The 12,971-nt window shown below is 45.2% G+C and overlaps 1 protein-coding gene across 2 annotated transcripts in view; it reads right to left on the bottom strand.

The window, feature by feature from the left end:
- Window positions 1–9,551, bottom strand: part of PDE8A (phosphodiesterase 8A) — a 119,085-nt gene extending 109,534 nt beyond the window's left edge. The window contains exon 1 of one of the 2 annotated variants that reach the window (XM_089539009.1): window positions 8,956–9,551. In XM_089539009.1, the coding sequence (XP_089395135.1) occupies window positions 8,956–9,216 (261 nt within the window). In that variant the 5' untranslated portion in view covers window positions 9,217–9,551. The remainder of the gene's footprint in view (window positions 1–8,955) is intronic. The other variant, XM_089539010.1, reaches the window with a different exon arrangement.
- Window positions 9,552–12,971: the final 3,420 nt, after the last annotated feature.

Below are 12,971 nucleotides of genomic sequence, written 5' to 3'. Positions count from 1 at the left end.
GCTCTCAATTGGTGGCATGATGGGCACGCAGCCGCACTAGTGGCACAGCACCATTGGGAACAACAGGGCTTGCCATCCACGGATGCTCAAATTAGTAGATGGCAGGCCCACAGATGGTGATGTCCCATTGTATAGTGGTTCAGTGATTAGACGAAGACTGTGAAGACCAGGCTTCACTTCCTTGCTCAGCCACGAAAACCCTTTGGGCCAATCATGGGTAAGTCATACTCACTGCCTCAGAAGAGGGCAATGATAAACTCACTCTGAACAAATCTTTCCAAGAAAACCATGGGATACATTTGCCTGAGGGTCACCATAAGTCAGAAACAATTTGAAGGACACAACATCATCAACAACAACAATCCACATGATCTGGTGGAAGGAGGCTTATCCTACAGTGAGGGGAAGAGGAGCCCACTTGCTCAGACCAGGGACCACTGTCAGAGATAACAATTATACATTCCTGTTATTAAAGTAGTCAGGATGTTCCAATCCAGTTTCAAGTACTTATTTTACCATGAAAGCTTATGGACAAATACAGTCATCATCCAATCAATCACCTTAGCTCACAGGAGGGCAACTTATGGCACTGCAGATATTATTGAACTGTAACTCCCAATGTTCATTCCCCATGGGTTCAGTTGACTAGACTGATAAATACTGCAATCCATAATGCCTAGATGGCTATTGGCTTCTCATCCTTGTCTTAACAGCTCTACTGCTCATTTTGCTATCTTATTCTAGTGTTCAGCTAATCTCTCATGCTGAAATTAGCTCTGTGCCTCTGTGTGCGCATGTGCCTTCAAGTCACCTGTTGCCTTACGGGAACCAAATGAATTTTTCATAGATATTTCTTAAGCAAGGAACACTTAGTGATGGTTTACCAGTTCTGTCCTCTGAATTATAGCCTGCAGCCCCTGTTATGCGTTGGCAGTCTCCCACCCAAGTATTAACCAGGGTTAACCCTGATTAGCTTCCAAGATGAGACAGATCTGGTACCTTTAAGGTATTTAGGCTTTAGTAGCTCTGTTCCTACTAGGGGCAAAAATGTCCAATGTTTTAAACAAAGCCACAAACAAAATAGCAAGTTTATTGAGACTGCATATGAACACACCATCAGAACTGGTATTGTGACATGCCTTCAGACAGACTGCCATATACCAAAACTGAACATTATACTATCTATCCCAGTATTGTCTACTCTGGATTCTGCAGATCAACAGAGTTTCAGGAAGGGCTCCTTCCCATCATCTGGTTGACAGATCTTTTAATCAGTTTTGAACCCAGGTCCTTGTGCATAAAAAGCATATGACCTTCCATTCAGCTACATCCCCTTCTTCACTACTTTTTGAATACAACTTACACATTTAGTTGTCAGAGATTCACATACTGTTTCAACTATCAGCCTTACCCATCCCACATAGTTCAAGTAAATCTGTCCACCTTTAAAAAAAATAGCTAAAATGTCAATTGTGCAATTAAACATTCATATGCTTCCTTATTTGTTTGTGTGTAATCCCAACACTAACCCCATTTCATAACAGCAATTTTTGAATTACAAGGAGGGGTTAATGCAGATGTGACACACACTAGCCAATCAGTGGTGTGTGCAGCTTGTTTCTGTTGTTGTAGCTGTGTGCCTTCAAGTCATTTCTGACTTATGGTGACACTAAGGTGAAGATATGGGTCCAAAACAAACTGCAGGAATAATCCAGACTGCAACTGCTTTAACTGTTCTCGCACTGAGCCACGGCAGTTAAAGTGGTCTCAAACTGGATTATTTCTGCAGCGTGTTTTGGACCACAGTTCCAATTAATTAACTATTGTGGTCCATAATTTTTGTTCATGCGTTAAACATAGTGGTCATCACACTATCTTGTATGGAATTCCAAGTGTAGGTTTTCCATAGTGTATTCTTCAAGGCAGCACATCCCTGTGCATTAAAAAAAAAGGTTGACTAATAGATCATAACTAAGGCTTGTTACAGACTGCCAAAATAAAGCTGCTTCGGGTCTCTTTGGAGGTATGCTATTTAAATGATGCATGGGTCCTAAGAGTCCGGAGGTCGCGCCAAAGCCACACTCCATTCCTAAGCATTGGAGTGCAGCTTTGGTGCAGCTTCTGGATTCTTAGGATGCATGCATCATTTAAACAGCATACCTCCAAAGAGACCCGAAGCAGCTTTATTTTGGCAGTCTGTAACAGGCCTTCGTATGTTGCTCCATACTAGTCTTCACAGAAAAGAATAAAGAATAGCTCTTCTTAAAACAGTTAATGTTCTAGAAATAGCATTTAGAAATAACTATATTTCATGCAGAAATACATTTTTCTCACTTTTTATCTTTAGTCTCAAAGGTACTACAAGATCCCTCTACATACCGATTCGACAGACTAACACAGCTACAGTATATCTTTGAATTTATCGCACAGTAGAGCTTTAAGAAAAAGGCTACATGAGACATATGCTCTGATAGCAAATATATCATACATCATTCACACTAACCAAGGATGGATTAGCTAATAACACATATATAACCACAAATACAGTATAAGCCTCAATGGCTATTTCATAATATTTATGTATTCCTGCTATTTTACAGCTATCGCTGTTGGACAGGTCTTAATGCCAAATCTTGGTGATTTTATGAGTTACCAAGCCTAACTGCACTCCTTTATGTATGTTGCATGTATCAAAATCCAACCAAGGCCAGTAGGACAGTCACATGCATAAAATGTGCAAAGCACTCTAGTTCCTGGCATATTGAAAACTGAATAGTACTGTATCAGCATGATTTGCTTATCAGACACGTTTTTCCAAAGCCTGGCATTTTATTCACATTTGTGCCGACTATAAAGATGAAAGGAAATACAGCATTCGGTCAACAGCATTCTGGTTTAAATTGTACCCTGGTACAGTGGGACGCTATCAAGATTGGGCAGGCAGCTATCACACACACCTTCTACCTGCAACTACAGTGCAACCTGTTACTGCTGTAAATCTTTTGTATCAATCGTTAGGTCAAAGCATAGCATTTCTTTTACCACTACGAACCCTTGACTTAAGGGAAACAGCAACAGATAACTAACTCAGGTCAGAGTCAATAAAACTGCGTTAGAACAAGAGAACAGAGATCAGTCAAAGGTTGAAGAGGGTGGTGCTAGACATGTGGAGGTAAAGACTAGTGCTGTCCTCTAGTAATTTGCAGTGGAGGGAAAACACAAAGACAAAGGAGGAAATACATACAATTATATCATTTCTGCTTCAAAGGTGTCACGCAAGTTAAAAAGCAATAATAATGGAGTAACAAAGCAACAACAATGGAGTAAAATTCTGGAAGCCAACACTGAAAACGCTTTCTATCTGAGGTCAACAAACTGAGCAGAGCTTACTGGTGAACCTAGAAGAAGAGCCCACTTTAATGTCCACACATATGAATACAGTGATCCCTCCACATTTGCTGGAGTTAGGAGCACAGAATCCCCATGAAAGTGGGAAAACCATAAAGAAATAAACAAACAAACATCTGGGATTTTTACCGGAGAGAACACCTCTCTAGGAATCTCTAGGTCCTCCAGTGCAAGTCAGCATCGGCCAGAAGTTGACCACAGAATTGCACTGGAGGACCTACCAAATGCCTAGAGAATTGTTCACTCTAGGACATCGAGTGTCTTCTGACAGATGTTGACCAGATGTTGTCACGCTGGAGGATCTAGAGATTACAAGAGAGAACATATTACTCAAATTGTGAATAATCAAATCCACAACAGTCAAAGCTGCAAATATGGAGGGCTGACTGTAACATCAAATCACTTCAAACAAAATCATTCCCCATAACATAAAAGGTCACAGCAGGAAGGGATGCACTTAATGTACAGCACACAATCCCAACTGAATATTGGGAACTGTGGACTTTGTCCCAGGGAACTTAATGGAATGTGGCCAGTTTATACCAACACACTCAGGTTGAACTGGTTATATCTGCTGCATATCTCCCTTTCCCCCCACTCCACCTTAGTGCCATTTAATTGTTTATTATATTGCTAATGATAAGGGATAAAACTGTTCTACACTTGTATAGATTTCTCTTTTTCTCTCTTTCTCTGAAAGGAAAATATTACCACAATATAAATGGAACATTTCTCTTCATTGCGTACCGAGCATTAACTTGTTTTATGGACCATAATATTTAAAATGAAAGAAATCCAACCCCTACCTCACTTTCAGGTTTAATTCATGAGTAAAAGCAATATTGTTTTTGGGAGAAAAAAGTACACACACCTGCTTAGTCTTGTTGAAAGAGTCAAGTTCTAGAATACCAGGGCTGGGGACCCTTTGGCCCTCCAGATGCTGTTGGACTACATCTCCCATAATCCGAGGCTATTGACCATTCCAGTTTAGGGAGCTGAGAGGTAGAGTTGACAACTAGAAGGCCACAATAACGTCTAGAGGGTTACAGGCTTCCCATGCCCAAGATACAGATTCTGTGGTTGCAGAATCCATTCATTTAGGCTGCACTCTCATTCAGACCAAGGGTGGGAATCATGCTCCAGATGTTACTCAACTAGAGCTCCCAGAAGTTTTGAGGTTTGCATCCGACACCATTTGGCGGGTCAGGGTCATACAGTCTTGGAAAGCCAGTGTCAGGTAGTAGTTTGAGCACTGGACTATTACTCAGGAGACCAGGGTTGAATCCCAGCTCAGCCATGGAAATCTACTGGGTGATGCTGAGCGAGTCACACTCTTTCAGCCTCAAAGGAAGGCAAAGACAAACCACCTCTGAACAAATTTTTCCAAGAAAATCCATTAGGGTTGCTATAAATCAGAAACAACTTGAAGGCACACAACAACAACACTACTACTACGACAACAACACAACCTTGGAAACTAAATAGGGTCAGCCAGAATCATAGAGTTGGAAGAAACCACGAGGGCCATCCAGTCCAATCCCCTGCCATGCAGGAACTCATAAGCAAAGCAGTCCTGACAGATGGCCATTCACCCTCTATTTAAAATCCTCCAAAGAAGGAGACTCCATCACCCTCCAAGAGAGTGTGTTCCACTGTCGAACAGCTCTTACTGTAACATGTTGTTCCTAATGTTGAGGTGGAATCTCTTTTCCTGGAGCTTGCATCCATTGTTCCAGGTCCTAGTCTCTCGAGCAGCAGAAAACAAGCTTGCTCCCTCCTCAATATGACATCCCTTCAAATGTTGTTGTGTGCCATTACACAAAGTGTTACTGATCTTATAGCAGGCCTCGGAACTATTTTATATCCTGTATTTAATAAACAAGATGGGGGGGGGGGGAATAAAGTAGACTCTTGCTGTTTGCAACAACATCAGTCTTGGGCTACGTTTTGAATAAGGATGTTAGCATCCCTATCCAAAACATGGATGTGGCTGACATGCCTATGCCTATATTGAGCTATATAAGCATAGCTCAATTAACAAAGCCTCTGACGAAGAATCGCCTTTTAAAATAAAACAAAAGTAATGTCCTGCCTGTTCAGCCCTCCCTTTTCTTCATCCTCTTTCTAGCTGGAAAGTTTTTAGCACCATGGTAATTGGAAACACGAAGAAAGGCTGCAGGAACACAGATGTTCAGTGTCAGGTTGGGGCAGCATGACTGCAGTAAAAATGCAGTAAGACTTTGTTGTTGATGTTGCATGCTTTCAAGTTGTTTCTGACTTACGGCGACCCTAAGGCAAACCTATCATGGGGTTTTCTTGGCAAGAGGCTGAGAGGGTGTGACTTGCCCATGGTTACCCAGAGGGTTTTATGGCTCATCTGGGAATCGAACCCTGATCTCCAGAATCATAATCCAACACTGGAGCCACTACACCACACTGGCTCTCACAGTAAGGCTTAAGGTGGGGAAAAGTAGGATTGTTGCTATGTGTGCCGGCCTACAGCAGAAAAGATAAATAGCCCCAGATGCAAGAATTGTGCAAGAATCAAGAATCTTGCATTTCAAGAATGAAATGCAAAAGAGGGAGGACAGATAATCATTCCCCTATGTGTGTGTGTGTGTGTGTGTGTGTGTGTGTGTGTGTGTACATTGATCTATGTATCACAAGAAAATCATAAAAAATAAAATAAAATAAAATAAAAAATATATTCTTTTTATCTAAGGGAACAAATCTCTAGGAATCTCCAGGTCCTCGAGTGCAATTCCATGGTCAACGTCTGCCAGAGGCTGACCACAGAATCATGCCGGAGGACCTACAAATGCCTAGAGGAGTGTTTTCTCTAGGAACGTTTAGGTTCTCCAGCACAACTCTATGGTCAACGTCTGGCATAGTTGCCCTGAAGAACCTTGAGATTTCTAGAGACAACATATTAAGCAAAACCACAAAGTCGCAAATGTCAAATCAAATAATCAAAGCTGCAAAAGTCAAAGCCACAAATGTGGAGGACCAACTGTAATGGGAACCTTCTCGCACACTCCCCAACCTAACACACACAGCGCAGGCTCAATGAAAACATTACACATACACCAATGAACTTACTGTTACAAGTAAAAGGCCAGAAATAAATAAATAAAAATTCAGGTACTATATTTCCAGGACTCAGAATGTGCTCACCACCTTTTTTACTTGTTAGTTTGAATTCCAACCTTGCCTGAGCGTTGTACTCGATGATCTCTGGGTTCCCTTCCAATCTCACAATTCTAAGGTCCAAAACACACTGCAGAAATAATCCAGTTTGAGACCACTTTAATCATAATAGAATTGGGGCAGTGGAGGGGACCTGTATTTGCCAGCCTTGAAACCAGGGTGAAGTATATAAATGAACCAAAAATCAACCATGGGTAATAAAATTCACCAAATATTTTAAATGGTGCCATGCTTCATTTTCTTTTTTTACTAAGCGTGTGGTATAGCCCTGAACGGAAACAGTATCAACCACGTAATACTTCAATCCTTTTTTTTTGGGTAAGATTTCCTTTGTCAACTTTCACTGGTTGCAGCTTTTGGGGTTGAGACCTTCCCTCATTTGATAATGACATCCTCCATGTATTTGTTCAGAAAGTACACACCATCCTGGAGCATCTTACAAAAGGAGAGCGCACATGCGTTGCGATATAATTTGCTTTTTTTCCCTCCCATATCCAGTGTATTTTTCACCTTCTACAAATTGCTTCGGAGGCATTCCCACCTTGCCATGTCTAGTAAATTTCCTCCCCTTTGTCCTTGCGCATTTGCAAACTTTATCCTCAAACTGAACAAGAACAAACCACAAACCCTTGCAGCAGCCCAGAGGACCAGGGCCCTTTGCGGGCAACCCATACGCAGCAAGCCACAGGCGCATTAATCCACCCAGTTTCTACTCAGATGAGATTTTCAAAGTAAACTGCTGCTTATACAAACAAAACCAAAATACAGACAAAAGTTAGTAATCTCAAAAAGCCTGGTTGGGGCAAAATCACAGAGCTGTCCTGGCATTGCCAGCTGGGAGCTGACACAGGTCAGGACCCCTTCCTATACAAATGGCTAGTCGACAGGCCCAAAAGCAATCCAAGGTCCAAAACACACTGCAGAAATAATCCAGTTTGAGACCGCTTTCACTGCCCTGGCTCAGTGCTAGGGAATCCTGGGAACTGGGGTTTTGTGAGACATTGGAGTTTATCACACGGGAGGAATTTCTCTTAATTTCGAATGAAAAGAAAGTGGGGCCAGAACGCATTCATATGAATTTGCTAGTTCAGCTAATTTGCGTGAATTTGAATTGCGTTCGAACTGACTTCCCATTGCCTGAAAATAGCTTGCCATTGCCCGAAATTGTGTGTGATCACCTCTCACGCAATAACATGAACCCCCAGGATTGCATTCGGACTGACTTCCCATTGCCCGAAATTGCGTGTGGTAGTCTATCACGCAATAACGCTAAACCCCATGATTGCGTTTGGATTGCCATTGGATTATACTTCCAACTTCCCTGGTCTGATAACGTCCATTGAGCCTTCTCTGCCAGAGAGACCTGGTCCCACAACAAACCACAATTCCCAGGATTCCCTAGCACTGAGCCAGGGCAATGGAAGCGGTCTCAAACTGGATTATCTCTGCAGTGTGTTTTCTGGACCTGACTCAACGATAGAGCATAGGCAGAACTTCTCCCTCTTTCCCTCCCCTTCAAAGGGAAAAGTGGTGAAAGAAGGGACTCCACAAAAAGAATAACCTGGAGGAAAAGGTGAATAGACAATAAAATAAATAGATGATAGATAGATAGATAGATAGATAGATAGATAGATAGATAGATAGATGGTCCTGGAGGAAAAGAGAAATAAATAAGCAAATAGATCTGGAGGAAAAGATAGATAAGCAAACAAACGAACCTGAAGGAAGGGGTAAATAAACAAACAAACAAGAGGAATAGGCAAATAAGTAAATAAATGTGGAGCAAAAGGTAAATTAAATAAATAAATAAAGCTGGAGGGAAATATAAAATAAAATAAATAAATAAATAAACCTAAAGGGGGAAAGTAAATCAATTAAATAAACAAAGAAACCCGGAGGAAAAGATTAATAAACAGAGAGACAGACAGAAGGGGGGGGGGGGATAATAAATAAATAAATCTGGAGGAAAAGCTAAACAACAAACAAACAAACCTGGAGGGAAAGGTGGATAAATAAATAAACCTGGAAGAAAAGAGAAAGAAAGAAAGAAAGAAAGAAAGAAAGAAAGATGGGGGGAAAGCTAAATAAAAGATAGATAGATAGATAGATAGATAGATAGATAGATAGATAGATAGATAGGAGGAGTAAAATTTCCCAGGCCAGTTCCTCCTTCCAGGTAAAAACAGAGCCTGAAACCAGGCAGTTTTTGAGGAGCTCAGCTCCCAGGAGGCCCCAACTCCCTGCCCTTCCCAGAATCCCCCCGCAGCCTTGAGCCTAGGGGCAGTGAAAGCGCGATGAAACCGGGATAGGTGCGCGATGTGGACGGAACCCCTGTCTTACCTTGGCCCTGTTGGTGCGAGGCTCTCCCTCCATCTTGTCCCGGGGCCCTCCTCCTCCTGCCGCTGCCTTCTTGGCCGGCAGAGTCCTCCTGGCTTTGGAGGCGGAGGTGGAGGAGGAGGAGGCGGAGGAGGACGCGGAGGCCTTGAGGCATAATCCCGGGGGCTGCGAGGAGTTGGAATCCTCCGCTGCGGCGGCGGCGTCCTTGTTGCTGCGATAGAGCACCCGGCTGTCCGAGATGTGGATGCTGGGGGCACAACCCATGGCCCCCAAAGGAGATCCCTCCAAAAGAAGCACACACCTGGGGGATCCTTTCCACCTCAAGAGATCCTGCGATCCACCCACATGGTCAGCTCTGATCCAGAAATGGGGCAGCAGCAGCAGCAGCAACCCCCCAAAACATCTTCCTGGAGGGTCCCATAGAAAAGAAGGGCTGTGTGTCTCCCTATGGATGTCTTTGCTTGTCCATCCCCTCCCCAAAGAGTCAGTCTTGCAAATGGGGCTCCACACAAGCTACTACCACAGGGTCCTCCTTGGTGTAAAGGAGGAGGAGGAGGAGGAGGAGGAGGGCTTTCACCTGGAGGAGGCTGGAGGAAAGGGGGGGGGGGGGGGAGAACCAACCTCCCCCCAAAAAAATCCCAACAACAACAACAACCCTCCAGCCCCAGCCTTAAGAAGGAAAGGTCCCAGCCATACACTCCGCTTGGGCCATTTCTGCTCCGGGTTTGCAAAGGAGAGGAGGGCAAAGGCACTGGGCTCAAGTCTGACCCAGTTCTGATCTGGTCCTAGTTTTGGTCCCAAGTCTGATCCCAAGTCTGTTCTGATCCCAAGTCTGGTCCCTATTCTGATCCCAATTCTATTCTGATCCAGTCTGGTCCAAAATCTGGTCCCAGTTCTGATCCCAGTTCTGATCTGGTCCCAATTCTGATCTGATCCCAATTCTGATCTCAATTCCAATCTGATCCCAGTCCTGTTCCCAAGTCTGGTACCAAATCTGATCCCAATTCTATTCTGATCCCAATTCCAATCTGATCCCAATTCTGGTTCCCAGTCCGGTCCCAGTTCTATTCTGATCCCAGGTCTGGTCCCAAGTCTAATCCCAGTTCTGATCTGGTCCTAAGTCTGGTCCCAATGCTGATCCCAATTCTATTCTGATCCCAGTTCTATTCTGACCCAAAGTCTGGACCCAGTTCTATTCTGATCCCAGGTCTGGTCCCAAGTCTGGACTCAATTCTGTCCCCCCCCCGCCTCTGCTACTCAGATTCCTTCTCCCCCCCAAAAAAAAAATAGGTCCCACACTACCAAGCAGCCCCCCTCCAGGCCATCCTCACTGAGGGCCCTCCTTCCTGGGAGCCTCTTCCTCCTTCCTTCCTTCCTTCCTTCCTTCCTTCCTTCCTTCCTTTCTCTCCCTCCCTCCCTCCCTTCCTTCTCTTCCTTCCCTGCAGTGTTCAACCTGGACCTGGGCCGTGGGCATTCACACGTTAGACCCAGCAAGAGGCCTCCCCTTCAGCTTCTTCCCCGGGCAGAGAAAGGGCAGCCTCCAAAGACACCCAGATCCCCAGGATCCCCCCTTTAAAAAGGAGGGTTTGGAAGAGGAAGAGGGTCAGGAAGGCATCTATGAGGAAGGAAGAGGGGAAAGGCAAGCCTTCTTTTCTTCCTCCTCCTCCTCTTCTCCTTCTCCTTCTTTTTCTTCTCCTCCTCTTTTTTCTTCCTCCTCCTCTCCTTCTTCTTCCTTTTCTTCTCCTCCTTCTCTTTTTTCTTCTTGTTCCTCCTCTTCTTCTCCTTCTTCCTCTCCTCCTCCTCTTTCTTCTTCTTCTTAGATAGCAGGAAAAAAAAATAAACCAATTGCCTTTTTAAATCCGGAAAAGGACTGTTCCTGTTCCTTAAGGAAAGAGATTTAAAAATCCAATTTAAAAATAAGATGAAGTCAGTCAAATCCGGGAAAGAAGGAGATCTCTGCCCAGAAAAAGGGCTTTCAAACTGAAAAGCTAAAAGCCCAGCAGAGGAGGAGGAGGAGGAGGAGGCTCTGTGTCTTGAGACCCAGGAAAAGGTCTTCAAAGTCGAATTAAATCATCAAGGAAAATCCAGGTCTTTTTCCTTCAGCTCCATATCTTTATTTTTTTAAGTGTGGTTTTTCATTTGGCATCAATTAGTGATGATGATGATGATGATGATGATGATGATAGGGAGGGAGGGAGGGAGGGAGCAATTAATAATGATAATAATAATAATAAGGGAGGAAGAAATTAGTAAGAGGAGGAGGAGGAGGAGGGAGGGATGAAGGGAGAGATTATTAGCAGCTAATGATGATGATAATGATGAGGAGGATGGAGGGATGGAGGAATTGGGGAAGGAAGGGGCGTCCCTGTCTCTGTGTGGAGTGAGTGAATGAAAAAGGCGAGAGGGAGGGAAAAGGAGGAGGAAAGGCAGAGGGAGCCCCCCAAAAAGGAGGGAGGCGCCCCAAGCTGAGGCTGAGAGGGCCGGGGGGGCGGCCGCGGAGGAGCCTCCCTGGCCGGCCTCTGCTGCTGCTGCTGCTGCTCCTTCTTCCCTGGGCCCCGAGGAGGAGAGAGGGAGGGAGAGAGCAGGGTTCCCCCGGACTCCGGAGGAGGAGGAGGAGGAGGAGGCGCCGCAGCCAATCAAAGGCCCCGCCTGCGCTGACCTACAGCCTTCGGTGACGTCAATGCAAATCCTGCGCAGCAGCCAATCACCGACCGGCCCCCGGCAGAAAGAGCCCCACGCGCCAACTTCGAACGGAGAGAGAGAGAGAGAGAGGGATGCCTTCCAGAAGACACACGCACCCCAGGGATGCCAAGATCTGCAGATGCCCAGGTCCCCTTCACCCCAAGGGAAGCACTGCCAGACAATGGGACAAGTCCTCCCTCCTTCTTTCCTTCATTCTCTCCTCCCTTCCTCTCTCCATCCCTTCTTCCCTCCATCCTTCCTTTCCTCTGTTCTTCCTTACTCCTTCCCTCCCTCCCCCCTCCCTCCCTCCTTCCTCCCTTCCCTCCCTCCTTCCTTCATTCATTCATTCCCTCCCTCCCTCCATTCTTCCTCCCTCCCTCCCTCCCTCCCTCCTTCCTTCATTCCTTCCTTCCTTCCCTCCATTCTTCCTTCCTTCCATCATCCTCCCTCCCTCCATTCTTCCTTCCTTCCTCCCTTCCCTCCCTCCTTCCTTCATTCATTCATTCCCTCCCTCCCTCCATTCTTCCTTCCTCCCTCCCTCCCTCCCCCCTCCCTCCTTCCTTCCTTCCTTCCTTCCCTCCATTCTTCCTTCCTTCCATCATCCTCCCTCCCTCCATTCTTCATTCCTTCCTTCCATCCATCCTCTCTTCCCTCCCTCCATTCTTCCTTCCTTCCTTCCTCCCTTCCCTCCTTCCATTCTTCCTTCCTCCCTTCCCTCCCTTCTTCCTTCCTTCATTTATTCCCTCCCTCCCTCCATTCTTCCTTCCTTCCTTCCTCCCTTCCCTCCCTCCATTCTTCCTTCCTTTCCTTCCTGCATTCCTTCCCTCTCTCCCTCCCTCCCTCCCTTCCTTCCTCCCTTCCCTCCGTCCATTCTTCCTTCCTTCCCTCCCTCCTTCCCTCCCTCCCTCCTTTCTTCCCTCCCTCCCTCCTTCCTTCCCTCCCTCCCTCCTTTCTTCCTTCCCTCCCTCCCTCCTTCCTTCCTTCCCTCCCTCCTTCCTTCCCTCCCTCCCTCCTTTCTTCCCTCCCTCCCTCCTTTCTTCCTTCCCTCCCTCCTTTTCTTTGGATGCTTAACCTTTATTTCTTATTTTATTTCTATTTTATTCTTTCTAGCCCTTTCGCCATTTTGGTTGCCCTCCTCTGGAACTCTGGTCTCCGGAGTCACAGCCCAATGCTCAAACCACTAGGCCACACTACCTGACTGAAGTGGAGCATAGCTCAGAGATCCTTTCAAGACATTCTGAAAATGATTTGGAAACTAATGACAATGAAACATTCTGGGAGGGATATACCACACTTCACAAATATATTAAAGTGGAATATTGCTCTGTGACACTAAT

Source organism: Sceloporus occidentalis, unplaced genomic scaffold (genome assembly GCF_023333645.1).
Source record: "Sceloporus occidentalis isolate IW3139 unplaced genomic scaffold, rSceOcc1.0.p SCAF_9, whole genome shotgun sequence".
NCBI classification, from domain to species: Eukaryota; Metazoa; Chordata; class Lepidosauria; order Squamata; family Phrynosomatidae; genus Sceloporus; species Sceloporus occidentalis.
The sequence above is the reverse complement of the archived record's forward strand: the minus strand, read 5'-3'. Positions and strand labels throughout refer to the sequence as shown.